This window comes from Panthera leo, chromosome A3, assembly GCF_018350215.1.
Source record: "Panthera leo isolate Ple1 chromosome A3, P.leo_Ple1_pat1.1, whole genome shotgun sequence".
NCBI classification, from domain to species: domain Eukaryota; kingdom Metazoa; phylum Chordata; class Mammalia; order Carnivora; family Felidae; genus Panthera; species Panthera leo.
The window spans coordinates 87,514,202-87,528,470 of record NC_056681.1 but is presented as its reverse complement, the minus strand read 5'-3'; the positions used below and the strand labels follow the sequence as shown (position 1 = coordinate 87,528,470).

Genomic DNA, 14,269 nt, shown 5'->3' with positions numbered 1-14,269 from the left:
GCACAAAATGCCAAAAATGTGGCATTGTCAAATTTATATTGTAACAGTTGTAAGGAACAACATTGTAACGTCAAAAAATGAGGATGTCCTCTTGGAACGAACGTCGTGGGGGGGGTGGGGGGGGAAGGGCGTTGCGGTCTTTTACCAAATGAGATGAGAGATGTTGACAGTTTTGTCTCCTTTCACTCATTCGACAAATATTTAGTGAGTGTATACTGTGTGCCAAGAACATATCTGTGGAGATCATGGATTTGGCTGGGCGCGGTGACAGCCTCGTCTGTGGTGCGGGGGCGGCATCAAGGGAACCCGGCCTCGGACACCTGCCCCCATCAAACTTAGCGCGGGCATCGCTTCCCCAGCCACTTCCGCGGGCCGCCCCGGGGGGCGGGTCAGGAAGCCCGCACCCCGCAGTGTTCAGAGAGAGACAGGCTCTCGGTTGGGAAGCTGGGAGCCAGCAGCCCCTGCCGGGTCGGTCTGGCACATAGTAGGTATTCATTAATGTTCGTGGAAAGAATCAACGTGTGACGGGCAAGACCGCGGGTGAACATGGTGACAGAGAGAGATGGTTGAGAGGCCTTTGCGGGGGGGGGGGGGGGGGGCCCAACTAGGAACTTACAACCGACTGACTCCCCACTTCCTGCGCTCGCCACCCGGGCTTTCCCAGGTCTGCCCACTCCTCTGCTTTGGGGACAAGATCCGGGCCTGGCGCCGAGACTTCTTTCCGCACTATTCAGTGCCACCCAGGCACCTTCAGATCCTCCAACCTCCCTCCTGGATGCGGTGGGGGACGAACCAGGCGCCTAGACTACCCAGCTCGCAGGGATTCCTGGACAGGCCCACTCGTCCTCTATCAGTTTCTCAAACTGGGGTAGGGAACTCGGCGGGATACACTGCCGGTAACCCGCTACCGGCTTTACGAAGCGTAAGGCCAATCTTTATTTCATATTAAGCAAACAGGAAATAGAAACAAAATTAATATGATTCGTATTCCCACCCCACCCCCAATACAAATCGGAGAGATATAGGGAGGGAGCTCAGGGCTACTCTGACCCCAGGCTCAGTCAGGGGTAATTGAGGAAATGGTATAGAGCCAACAGGACCCATAGATGCTCTCTCCCTACAGGTGGTGCACCGTGAGCCAATGCCCCAAACGACATCCAAACGACCTATATAAGCCCAAGGACACACGCTTCCGTGGTCCCCTTCCTCCTTGCCAGTGCATGTACTCACTCATCGCCCCAGCTTCGGGGAAAATCAGCCTCCTTGCCCAGCAGGGTCAAAGCGGGTGAAGGTGGAGGGGGGCACCTAGAAGCTCTGACCCTGCGATGGGTGCACGGAACCGGAGTCCAAGCCACTGCCCAGAACAACAAAAGTAGCATGAGAACACAAGGAGCCACGCATAGTTCCCTGAAAATGAAAACAGTGCACACAAAACACACCAACAAGACAACACATTTGGTTGCTGGGCTGCTTGCGAGTTGGGGGTGGGGGGAGGGGGGCGCAGCGCGCATGTAAACAAAGGGAAAAATAAGACCAAAGCGATAGAGCCCCGTCAGACCCTTGCTAAGAATGTGGGTCCTTCTGCCAAAAACAAACAAAACAAAAGGAAAAACATAACAAACATAAAACAAAACAAACCCAGAAAAATTAAAAAAAAAAAAAAAGAAATCTAATACCCCCACAAATCCCAAAACCAAAAATGAAAATAAAAACAAAATTTCAAAGTGCAGTCCCTTGCATGAACCGTTCAAACCTTTCAACTGCTGCCTGAGGCCTGGTCCTGGTTATTGTATCTATTAAGAGACTCATATTGAGGTTATGGTCGGAGGTCCATCCAGGGTGGAAGAGCTGTGACCCCAAATCCAGTGCTCATTTCGATACAACAATCTGCCCCACCTTCATAGTTGCCAAAATGCCTACTGGGCAAGTGGGTAGGTGTGCCCTTGTAGAGCCACTGCGACTTGCGGGGTGAGGCCTGCAAGGTCCCAGCTGAGCTCCTGTAGGTCCAGTGGCTTCAGTAAATCCAAGCAGAAAGCCAGCAGATTCGGAATGACGCTAAACCCAGATCTGGCTGCTGGAGTGGGAGGGAGAGTCTGTTTCCCCAGGCCTCTCTCAGCTCAAGCCCTAGAAGTCTTGGCGCCTTGCCCAGCGTCTTCCGATGAGTCTGGCTGCCAGGACCCTGCCTGGTGTATACCATTGTGCAGTCTGTAAGTGTTCAGAGGCTCCTGGTTCTGGACTGCCCCAGCACTGCTCTCTGATGGGGGTGGGGGGCGGTGGGCCCCGCTAAATGCTTCCCTTCCCCACACCCACATCCACAAGGAGAATTGCCAGCAGGAGCCGGAGGTCTGGGTCTTTATGGGTTTTCTTACGTCCTTAGCTCCCAGGTGCATCCATAAAGCTCCCAGGTGAAAGCACTCCGGATAATGGGTGGTGGTGTGGTGGCCGGTTGTTCACTCAGCCAAGGGATCCCTAATTTTTCCTGCCCTCCTGCTCCCAGAGAAGTGTGGAAATGAGGAGGGGAGCTCTGGCCGCAGTTCTTAAAAGGGAGAGCCCTCTGGGGGCAGCCTGATCCTGCTTCACCAGGCCACAGGGCTGAGGACACAGGATGCGGCCCAAATGGTGTTTTGAGATGCATAGGCCTGAGGGACCGCTTCAAGAGAGCAGGTAGCAGCGCCGTGCATTGTTCATAAAAGTTCTGTGACACCAACAGGCGGCCATTACGGGCTCTATTCAGATGGATTGTTGAATTTGCATCCGGATTAATCTGGGAATCAGGTAGGCGCATCTGAGTGCGCGGGTGCCAGCAGAGACTGAGGTTGCAGGAAGTTGTGGGTGAGAGTTGGTCCACCTCTTCTAACCGCCGGTATCCCGGCTCCACCGAAAGGGCCATTGCACCTCGGCTGCACCGGGCGGTTACAGCCACAGGTGGGAGGAGGCCTGTTTGTTCCAGCTGCCGCCTCCGCCTCCGCCTCCTCCTCCTCCTCCTCCTCCTCCTCCTCCTCCTCCTCCTCCTCCTCCTCCTCCTCCTCCTCGCAGTTGGTGCGTCCTTCCTAAATATAAAACAAAAGGACCCCCATCCATACCCGTCACTGGCCAATGGGCTGTGCACGCAGAGGTGTGGGGTGGCCTAAGCCACCGTCTGGTCCCGTAGAAGCCTAGCTGTGTGTGCGGTGAGGTGCGCTGGCCTGTGTGCACACGCCCCTGTCATCCTTGTGGCCTTGTTTGTGTCCATGTGTGGCACCAAGTGGCCTCCATTTTGAGGCGGGGATGCAGCACGGTCGGCCTCCCTGGCTCCCTGACCCGCATTTCGGGGAGGCAGCCGGAAACTTGAGTGATTGGTGGAGTGAGGGGTTCCTCCAAGGGGATTGGGGAAGGCCACACCTCGTGGTCTGCAAGGTGGCACTAATCCTCCTTTCATCAGCTGTTCTCAACCCCCAGGGCTGCCCACCTCCCAACGCAGGGCAGCATTTAGCCAAGGGGAAAAGGCACAGAGTCCTTGGAGTCTGTAAGGGGCGGGGGTGAGCTGGGGGAGGCTTCTGAGGAAGGAGGCCCATTCCCAGAGTGGTTTGTAGGTCACCTCAGAGCACCCCCTTTCATTTAACAGAATATTTATAGAGGTCCCGCTGGGTGTTTGCAGTTTTATAGACATCACCTCTGACCTTTAGCACTGACTTTCAAGTAACAGCTATAGGTTCCTCTGTACAGATGTGGAAACTGAGGCACAGAGAGGCAAAGGACCTGGCTCAAGTTTAAAGGACTCTAAACCAACTTCACTTTATTCCAGCCCCCCACACTTTCCTTCTATTCCCCTGTGCCTTGGAACTCCCCCAACAGATGCGCTATGCTGGGGTGGGGCCCTCAGGTAGCAAGTCCCTAGTGGAAAAGAGGCAGAAAGAAGTGCAAAGACCCAAGGGAAGTGGGGTTCTTTCCCCACAACCTGACGGGATGCGATGGCAAAAACCTCCCTTCCACCTTTTTATGGTTTCCTCCAGAAGTACTTTGGGAGGATGTGTCCTGGGAGATCAAGGGTGAAATGTACTCTCTGCTAAGAGCACACTGAAGGGACATTTCATCTGGAGGCCAATGCGCTGCAGACTTCCCTTCACCAGTACCAGGCCTTTCATCTGTCAGAGCCTCCACCCTGAGTCCCTGTGGAGCCAGGAGTGACACAGGTGACCCTGGCTGGGAGGGATTAGTGCCAAATGACGTGCCGGTATCTCAGGCCTGTAATAACTGCCTTTCCATTAAATGAGAAAGGGCAGAGGGACTTACGAGGGCCCTGTTTACCTTTTATTTCTTTTAGGCATGTAAATACACCCTCTATACTATATTACCATTATATTGTACAAATATAATGGCATTGCTGTGTATGCATACATGCATTTTTAAAAGTATATCTCCTGACAATGCACACAAGCTATCCCACATACGGGGGGGGGGGGGGGGGGGTAGTGGTGGTGTCCATCTCTACTCAGCTCTAGATTGCTCCTAGCATGCGTGGCTCCCATCCCACAGGGTGGAGGGTCACTTTTGACTCCTACCTCCTCTAAGTGTACACCTGGGAGTTACTAAACTGACATCTGTACATAGAACTTATTTGTTATACAAGCAGAGTTAGTAGAGTGGAAGGGATAGTAGGTGGGCACAGAACTTTCAGTTGTCCACAACTCACAAATACCCATAGATGGGGTATGAGGTGGTGAGTGTCACAGGCAGGGATTTGAGGGTCTTAAACAGGGAGTGTGGGTAATTTAAGGGACTGATTTCTCCATTTCTGGAAGCCAGGCAAATTTTCTCAATAGAGCTCCAAGGTGGCTGTTGACATCTTGCATTCAGGACTCCCCATAGTCTATGAAAAGGGATCTGACTTAACCCCAGGTGCCCAGCAGGTCCACACACCTGATGGAATTGCTGCCGGGTGGGGACCACCCTCATACTCCAGCCTGTGTCCTGAACATCGATTACCGCCCCATCTCTAGGTGACCACACCTGACACCAGGAGTGTTTCAGGAAGGCATGGGTCGCTGAGTCTGTGTCCAAGACGGTCATCAGCCGACTTTAGATTGGGCTGCCTCCATGCTCTACCCTGGCCCTGTCCCCCATTCCCAGATCTACCCAAACTCAGCAGCCGTGGGGAGGCTGTGGGCAACCGGGCCACAGTATCCCAGTCTGAGTGTGGGTGGCCCAGCTCAGATCAGACAAACTCGGGATCCTGGCGCTGGAGGGTCCTGGAGCCAGTCTCAAGCTGGTTCCTGTTCCCCAGGCGGCCGCGGTGGTTGCGGAAATCAGCTGTAGCCGGTCGACTCCCAAAGCCCCGCGGCTGGCAGGCGGGCGCTCCGGAAGTTGAGGCAGTAAAAGGGCAGCGGGAGGAAGCCGAGCCAGGCAGTAGGAGAAGGAGGTCGGGGGAGCCGTTCCCCGCGTGTGGCGTCTTCTGGGCGCTCGGTCTCCGGGTGCCGGCGCTCAGAGTGGGGGAAACAGATCTCAGGCTCTGGCCGCGGCCTAGGGGCAGCCTGAAGGCAAGTGCCCGGAATCCCCTTTCTCCTTCCATCTCTCTGGGCGAGGCCCGGATCCGGCGAAAGCTGATCTAGAGCTTCGCGTGAGGGTGGCTTTGGGGGTCGGCCTCGCGGCGAGGAGACCAGGCAGAGCTGGGTACTCGAGCGCAGTCCAGAAGCGCTTGCAGGAAAAGAGGGCTGGGAAGGAGAGCTCGGCGGAGCGAAAAGCCAGGAAAGAAGAGAGGAGGGCGAAGGGCGAGGGAGAACGGGAGAGACGCGAAAGGCCAGGCCGGGGGAAGGCCGCACCGAGAGCCGGCTGGGCCCAGACGCCGAGAGGAAGCGCGAGCAGAAAGAGCAAAGCCCAGGCGGGCAAGCGCCGCACGCCGCCCTCCGCGTCCCGATGCCCTCTCCCGCGAGCAACCGGTGCGGTCTGCGTCGCCGGGAACGGGAAACGAGCCTGGGCAGGCGGCCGGGAAGCGTCCCGGCCGCTGAGCGGAGCGCCGGCCTTTCCCTCCCGCGGTCCCGGACGCTGGTCCTTCCTCGTCCTGACCCCGCGGAGCGCTCGTGACGCTTTTCTCCGCACCAGCCGTGAGGGACGCGGGGCGGGGACCCGGCTGTCCGCGCCCCGCACTTGTATCCCGGTCCCCGCCGCCGTACCCAGCTGGGATGGGCCTAGGGTGAGCGGCCGGCCCGAGAGGCTGAGAACTGTAAGGCAGTGACACGGACATCTCTTTGGTCCCGTTCGCCGCTTTGTCCCCTGCACTCAGCTCAGTGTTCAGCACACAATAGAAGCTCAAAATAGTATTTGCTGAATGAATGATTGACTGATGACTGGCTGTCTGTGTGAACTGGGAGGTGGAGGCAGCCGAAGGGCTAGGGTGGGGGTCCGGTGGGCCAGAACCGAGAACTGTCCGCTTACCTCGCACCAGGATGCGGCGGCAGTGGTCTGCCTCTCCGAGCCCGGGCTGGCCGTCGCTGTCGGCGCCGCTCTCTCTGGAGCCCGCGGGGCTAGAGGCGGAGGTCCCCGCAATCTCCCTTGGGCTGCGGCGGCCGGCATCGGCGCCCGAGTCCTCCGCTCCGCCGCGGTCCCCGCCGCGCCCGCCGCGCGACTCCCGGCGTGCCGGGCCGCGGTCGCGCTCCGCGCCCCCATCGCCCATGCCGGCCGCCACCGCCGCCTTCTCCACCGCCCGGCCAGCCTGAGCTGGCCAAGCCCGTGGCTCCCCGCCCCTCGCGCCCCCCGCCCGGCCCCTACTCCTCGGGCCCCGCCCCTACCCGGCTGCTCCACCCATCCCTGCTGATTGGGCGCGAGTCGGGGTTCTCTGACTCCCAGCGGCTCACGAGGGAGCAGCGCCGAAGGATGGGAGGGTGGTCCCACTCCTCTACCCCCGATCTAGCCCCACTCCCAGTCCGGCAGAGGGAGGCTGGGGCGGTATTCTGGGGGTGCTGGCCTAGCCCTACGGCCACCCCTAAAGTTTATCAACTCCCTCCCCCAGTCCCTTGCCTTCTGTGCTCCCCACTCCCTCCTTCCCCGGGGACGCTCAGGCTCCACGCTCCAGCTCTTTCGGCGGGATCAATAACCAAAGTGCTCCAGGAAGGCGACCCCGGCGAGACCCAGCAGAAAACAGGAGGTTGGCCTTGCTCGGGCGCTCGGCTGGTGGGGGGGAGGCTGGAGGCAGGGCCTCAGGTCTGGGGTTCAGTGCCCCACCCCTGCCCCCAGACTCATACCGCCACCCGCATTCGAAGCGGGACCGAAGGCGCGTCCCGGCGATCCTGGGAGAGCAAGGCCTAGAATGTGGTAAATGACCCCGAGAGAGGCCAGGGGACTGACGGAGTGACCCGCACTCGCGGGGGGTTGAGAAAACACGTGCAGAGAGGGGCCAGGAGCCCAGAGGGTCGAGTGAGGCCGAGACTGTGGTAGGCAGCAAACGCCCGGTTCCCCCACGGCCTGGAGGCCCTCACGCGGGGCCCGCACCCTCAGACTTGGGAAGCAGATGGGCGTTTCCTTGTGCCAGCCTCACCCCGCTACTGTGGAGATGCCCCCCACCCCAGCCAGCCCTGGTCCCAGGTCCCACCTTCCCTGGAAAATCGAGGCGCGGAGGTCCGCGTGGCTAGAAGCCAGCTGGGCTGGGAAGCCAGGTAGTGGGGGTTCCTGTGCAGAGCGCTCGGCCCTCCGAGGCTTCCCCCAGCGCTTTCTGAGGAGCCCGTGCCCGCCTGAGTCTAGCTTCTGCCTTGCCAGCGCCAAGAGAGGCCGGGCCCTTCGTTCCCTTACTTTGACTCAGAAAGGGGCTCGAACAGAGATTGAGAGACCCCAGTGAAGATGTGTGTTCCACTTGTTTGTGGGCGGGAGCGCCGATGACCCTTCCCCTAAAGCGCCGTGATTGCAGACTTTGCTTCTCTTTTCTGGCTCGCATTCCGGGTGAGCGAGGGTGCTTCGGTCTGTCTGGGGGGCTGATTGAGTGTTTGTGGGGGCAGGGCCCATGATGTCCGTGTGTGGGGGTGGGGAGTGAGGTGAGGGGGTAAGTGACTGTGTCCGGGCTGAGCGTGTTGCTGGTGCAGCCTCCATGATTTGGGTGAGCCAGTGTATGAATGTGTGTGTGTTACTGCCTTAGCGTGTGTCCAGTGTGCATGTATTTGTGTCCAGTCATAAATGTCCCCTGCAGAAGGCCAGGTGGGCTGGATGCCCCAATTACTTAATTGGGTGGCTGATAATGAAGGGGTTGAGACCTAGGAAGAGGGGAGGGTAAAGAGTGCAGGGGAGGAGGACTGCTGCTACCTGCTAACAGAAAGGGGGGGGTGGGAGGAAGGAAGGAAGGAAAAAAACTTGGCCACTAGGTACTTTGGGTGGGGCAGAGGAGCACAGGCTGGTGGCCAGGATCCTGGACAGGCTGTGCAGAGGGAGAGCAGTCTGGACCAGCTGCGGGTGCTGCCAGTTGGTGGCACCTGGGGGGCTGGGAGAAAGGAAATTCATAGTAACAGGAGAACCTGGGGAGTGTGACCCAACTGGACCGATCTCGGTTGGAAGGACCCTTGCAGTGCACACTGGAGGGGCCCAACTCCTCAGAGACCCCCACCCACACGGGCCAGCACGCCCTCCACCGCAAACCAGTGGGATGCTGGTCGCGGGATCCGGCCTCAGCTCTGCACCTGTCTTTCTCCTCTCTGGCTCTCTCTCTCAAGTTTACTTGTTTTTATTATTCAAGTAGGAAGCAGAAAGCAAAAACTTGACTGGAACCTTCCCGGCTCCCCAGCCCTCACTCTTCCCCTGCCACTTTCACGGCCGAGTTTGTGTTCAAAGAAAAAGGGAACGACACCTGCTGAGCCCTGCCGGGTTTTGTTTGTTCCTGCCCTTTAAATTTCAATTTCACAACATATCTCAGTGCTCTCAGTGCCGGTAACTCCAGTCTCCCTCCAGCAAACTCATTTGAGGTCCAGGGATCAGTTTTCGGGCATCTGCACCCTCCTGGGTGATCCGGGCCAGTCTGTCTGGTGAGGCAGAATCCCACGGAGACAGGACCCAGGCACTTGGGGACTCTCCTTCCCTAGCTTCGGGGAGCCCTGCTGGGAGAACAGGAGGAGGGTTGGTTCTCCGGAGGTCCCACTCTTTCTCTTTCTCCAGCCCTTTATTTTTTTTTTCCCCCTCACTTTCCCTCTTTGTGGGGTGGGATTTGGCGTCCCGAGGGCATTTGGGTGCTCTCCTCTCCACAGGCCTGGCAGGTGGGTCCCCCTTCCTGGTGATTGTACCCATGACCAGTGAGTGAGGAACTCAGGGGTTCTGCATGCTGAAGCAGGGAACCTGTGCAGTGTGCTTGTGTGGATGTGGGCCAGGGGAGAGGGGGTTGGCGGTGTCGGATCTACTCACCCAGCCCAGGCTCTGGCCCAACAGAGATGCCTGCCAGGACATCCTAGCGCCTGGGTGGCCCACTGCCAAGCCAGTAGGCAGGTTGTGCGGGGCCACTGGGCTCCCACCCACATCCTTTTCTCTCTGGAGACTTTATCCTTCGGGTCTAGCTCCTGAGTGTGCTGGGTGAGGATCGCTGGGTGCGCCAGTACCTGAGTATGGCCACGTGGCAGCGAGATACAGGGTTGGCCTTGCTGAGTGTGTGCGCACGCTCACATGTTGGGATGCCATTTGGCTCTGGGAGATCCTCCGGCCCCGGGGTAAGCTGGACACAGAGCTCCAGGGGTGCAGTCCGCCTGGCCAGAATTCACTAGGATCTGGGATTCCTCACCCCGCAGTGGGATCCGGGATTGGATGGCCTATGTGTCCTATATCCTATGTTTTCACTGCCAGTCTACACTCGCGGTCTCACAGTCATCTCAACCGGGGCAAGATCCCAGGGATCTGGAAAATCTCTGTGTCTCCCCTTTTTCATAAAGTGATTCAGGAACCTTAGCAGGGAGGCATGTGGGGGGGCGGGGGCAGGCGGGAAGGGAGTCCCAGCCGATAGGGGGCAAGGCTATGGCCTAAACTTGCTTTCTCAGTGGCTCTGTCGCTGCCAGGGCGCCAGTGTAGACAAACTCCAGGTGTTGATCTGGCCCTTTTTGGGTCCCATAGGGCCTTAGCAGCTCGTGCTAAGGTCCTTCCCTGCTATCAGTGTCTGTCCCGGCCTTTGCTGGTCCCAGGGAATTAGTGGGCTTCTGCTTTGCAGGATGAGCAGGTCTGGTCACAAGGAACCGCCGCATCCTGGGCTGGAGTCCCATGATGCTCTGCCGCAAGGAGTTCCCTGGCCACATGGTGGTCCTGGTCCTCCACTCAGCTACAGGAGTGGGGAGACCATCAGTCAGGAAAGAGCTCCACCAACCCACCTTTGCACAGATACTCCTTAGGACTAGGTCTCCAGAGGGTTTCCCCAAAATGGCCTGAGTTGGGGTAAGAGGCTGTCTTCTCTCAGGTGTTGCCTTGCTTAGCACCTTGCTTAACTGCTGTCTCCAATTCTTGCCACTCATTCCCCTGGTGTGGACTTAATTCAGTCTCCCTGGTGTGGAGGGAGGTTTCCCCTGGTGTGGAGATTCAGGGACTCTCCAGGCCCTTCCCATCCACCTTCACCAGGCCTTCTAGCAGCTCAGCAAATGAGACTGACTTCCTAAGCCTGAGTCCTTGTGAGAGCTAGGTCCCCAGCACCTAGGGGTAAATAGTTCTCCTACCCCCACCCTGCTGGGCAGCAAGTCCTCTAGGATCAGAAGTGTGCCACCCATCCTGGGCTCTAGGGGAGCCAACATGTGCATATGGCTGGGTGGGAGTTGGGGCCTAGGTTCCCCCACATGCTACCCATATCTCACAGTCAAGCCCTTTGGTCCTTCACTGACAGTGATCCTGCAGCTCTGGCTGGAGCCTTCAGTATCGCCTTCTGGTGCTCAGAACCTGAAATACTGGAGTCCCATTCTGTGTCTGGTTATTCTCCCTTCTTCTGTATCCTTACAGTGCTCTGGCAAGCACGTCAGACCAGCCCTCCAGGCCTGGAGCCCTGGCCCCAGATCAGCCCTGCTCCTTCTGGTGCCTCTTCCCTCTGCTGAGGCTCATGGTAGAAGCCTGGGTTGAGCTTGCAGCCTTTGCAGGTGCCTTCCCCAGCTGGCTTCCTTCCTGTACTCCTCCTTGGCCTCTCTGTCTCTACCTCCCTACTCCCCTCTCTCAGCCCCGTGCTTCTCCCCGGTCCTTTCCCTAAGGCCTAGAAACTCAGGAGGTCCGGGTTCCTCTGCCTTGCCTGATCCTTTTTTTTGTCTGGGTCTCCTGTCTTTCTTCTTTCTGGTTTTGGGGTCCCATATAAGGGTCCCTGGGAGATGCTGGGTGGCATTCTTCTGGCCCCCCACTATTACTGCTGGGATGGGTTTCTCCTGCAGCTAAAGGGAGTTAGGGGTTTGGGTGAACAGGGAAGGACACTCCTTGAAGATTCGGCTGGGGAGCACAAGACCAGGCTGGCAGAAAAAAAAAAAATCCATGCATCACTTCCTCCCCTGACCCTACATGCACCCCTATGTGCCTGGGAGCCAGATCTCTGTACTGGCACTTCAGAGGGTACCTATTGTCCCCCTCTCTGGTAGGAAGGGATTGGCATTTTAAAAGGAGCCAGGGTGCTGTTGGAGTTTTTGTTTTGTTTTGTTTTTTACAATGAGCATTGTTATTTTTGTAAAAGACAGTACAATGTGTTCATTTCTAAGAAGAGTAATGGTGCTAAAACCCAAGCAGGGGTGCTCTAATGGTGAGACACCTGTTCCTGGGGTTGGTGGGAGAGGTGCTGGGGCAGAGTGAGGCTCCTCAGATCCCAGTGTTTAGGTCCCTCCTAGGTAGCTAACCACCTGCAGGCTCAGGAACTGCAAGTCAGTCACTGACTAATTTCAGGCAATACAAGATGCCCGAGGCCTGTCTTTGCGGGATGCCAGTGTTGCCCTCTGAGGATTCTGCAGGGAACAGGACATTCTGGGCCCTAGGGGTGCCCACCATGAGGGCAGAGGTCAGCTCTTCGAGCAGAGCAGGGAACCCAAGTTAGCTGGGCTAGGGTGGGCTGGTACAGGGTGAGATGGGGGAGGCACCAGCTGCGGCACCACCTTTTGGCCTCTCAAGGCAACACTCCCCTGCTTTGTTTTGCCCCCTCTTCTTAGGCAAGGATCCCAGGCGGGCTTTCCGAGCTGTAGGGCTGTCAAGATCTGCCAGTGCCAAGTCTGGTACAATCTGCTGGTGCCTTTCTTGAGCCTGTGAGTCCTGAGGCCTATGGGGAGAGCTGCCCAGGGGAGGCTATGGGTCTAGTTTGTAAAGAGGGCCACACTGGGGTGACAGCTGCAAGCAGGGCAGGGCTGACAATATTTTCCAGGTACCAACCACCCAGTGGCTACCAGTAGGCAACTCCTGCCTTGCCTCTGGCTTTGGACCAGTGCCAGGAAGGCTTACAGGAGGGGGCAAAGGATTTCTCAACTTGCCATGTATTAAATCACCTGGGTAACTTAGAAAAAAATCAGCAGTGCTGGGCTGCAGACCAAATAGCTTCAGTTTAGGTCTAATGACTTCAAATCAGGTCCCCAGTGGGTTTCTGATAGTTAAGAGGCTTCCAGGTGAAGGAATTTTTGTATTGGACTAAGGGTAGGGGAAGAAGGCATTGCTGGATGAAAGCCAGGAGCTTTCACCCAGGTCTTGGGTGGTCAGTAGTGGTAATCCAGGGAATGAGATATGGTTATTTCAGCCAGGCTTTTGGGTGGGTGGGGGAGGAGCGAAGCCAGCAGAGGCCTGGAAGGTGGGAGCAGGTTGGCAGTGGGAGGATCAGAGAGGGTGAACAGGCCTGGTCAGGATACAACTGGACCCAACTCAAAGGTGTCCAACCTGATCTGAAAAGCTCCCTTCACCCACAGGACTCGGGATTCTCTTGAGGAGAGGAGATGGCTGGCGGGACAGGGCTGGAGGTAGAGTCAGCCGCTAGCGCAGGAATGGGTGCCCCCAGGTTCTAGGACAGGGACTTGGTGTGAAGGGTGGGGGGACTCCTAATTTGGTGACCTTCTCACCTGCTTTCCTCCAGACAGATTTCCCCCAAAGCTTTCTTGGCTTCCTGTTCCTCTTCCTGGTAGTGCCCTGTGAATCTTCTAACTTCCCTCTCTCTCCTTTGGTGATTTGCCACCGCATCCTTCTTCTGTCTCCTTTCTCCTTCTGGTTCTCCAGCCTTCCTCCCTTCCCTGCGCGGTCTTTCCCACCCAGCCCCTCAGCCTCCGTGGCTGTTTCCATCCTCTCTCCCTCTGACTCCCCTTGCTGGCTCCTACATTCCCCATTTCCCATCAGCCCTCTCCGCGCTGGGGCAGAAGCACCCTCTTTTATTTGTCTTTCTTAGGACATTACCATCCCATCCAGGTGCAGAGTTTAAACCAACGAAAAGACTTGAAAGAATCTTCTAAACATTTTCCTTCTTTCTTAACAAACAAAATTCACTCACCCCTACCGCAGTCTGATTTTATCTGGATCATTCTTTAAATCAATCAGCGTTTTATTTGTTTTCTGGCGAGAGATACAGGCCTAAGTGCCCCCAAAAGATGCTGCATTGTCATGAAATAGTCGTGACAACCCTTAGGGTGGGACTTGGTTGCTTCGTTGTGCAGAGGAGGAAACAGACCAAGGTCACAAACCTGGTCTGTGTGGCTTGACACCCAGGTGCCAGGTCCCAAGGTGCTACTAAGGCAAAAATCTCTTCCCCTTCCCTCCCACTTCACTCTGAGAACTGGGCTGCCCCCCCACACTCAGCGATGGATTCCACCAGCCTGGCACTACTTGGCGGTTCCTCGCACAGACACTGGGGTGGGGACTTTCAGATTGAGTGACGCGGTACCTTGGCACGTTCAAGGGGCAGCTGTGGCCTCTCCAGAAACCAAAAGAAACCTGGACTATGAGGATGCAGACTTTCAAAGAGCAGAACCTGAGTTTACCGTGGCTGGGTTCACTATGTGTTGTTTTGCTTTTGTTGTTTTGGTAACAGCTTTATTGAGCTATAACGTACATATCTACAATTCACACACTGTACGATTCTAAAGTTTTTAGTATTTTCACCGACATACTAAAATATGTAGCCTATGTCCAGATGTACAGTGCAGCCATCAGCACAGTACATTTTAGGACATTTTCATCACCCCAAAAGGAAATCCGTACCCTTTAGCGATCACCCAACTTTCCACCCCAACCTCAGCCCCAAGCAACCTAACCAACCACTTTGTTTGTATAGATTTGCCTATTCTGGATTTTTCATATAAATGGAATCATACAATAAGTGGCCTTTGCACCTGGCTTCTTTCACTTAGCATAATATTTC

The 14,269-nt window shown here is 56.6% G+C and overlaps 1 protein-coding gene across 1 annotated transcript in view; it reads right to left on the bottom strand.

Annotated features, from left to right (window-relative positions):
* The window catches only part of VAX2 (ventral anterior homeobox 2), a 28,275-nt gene extending 21,626 nt beyond the window's left edge, over positions 1–6,649 (bottom strand). Inside the window, exon 1 of the mRNA XM_042932627.1 lies at positions 6,412–6,649. Within this exon, the coding sequence (XP_042788561.1) occupies positions 6,412–6,649 (238 nt within the window). The remainder of the gene's footprint in view (positions 1–6,411) is intronic.
* Positions 6,650–14,269: the final 7,620 nt, after the last annotated feature.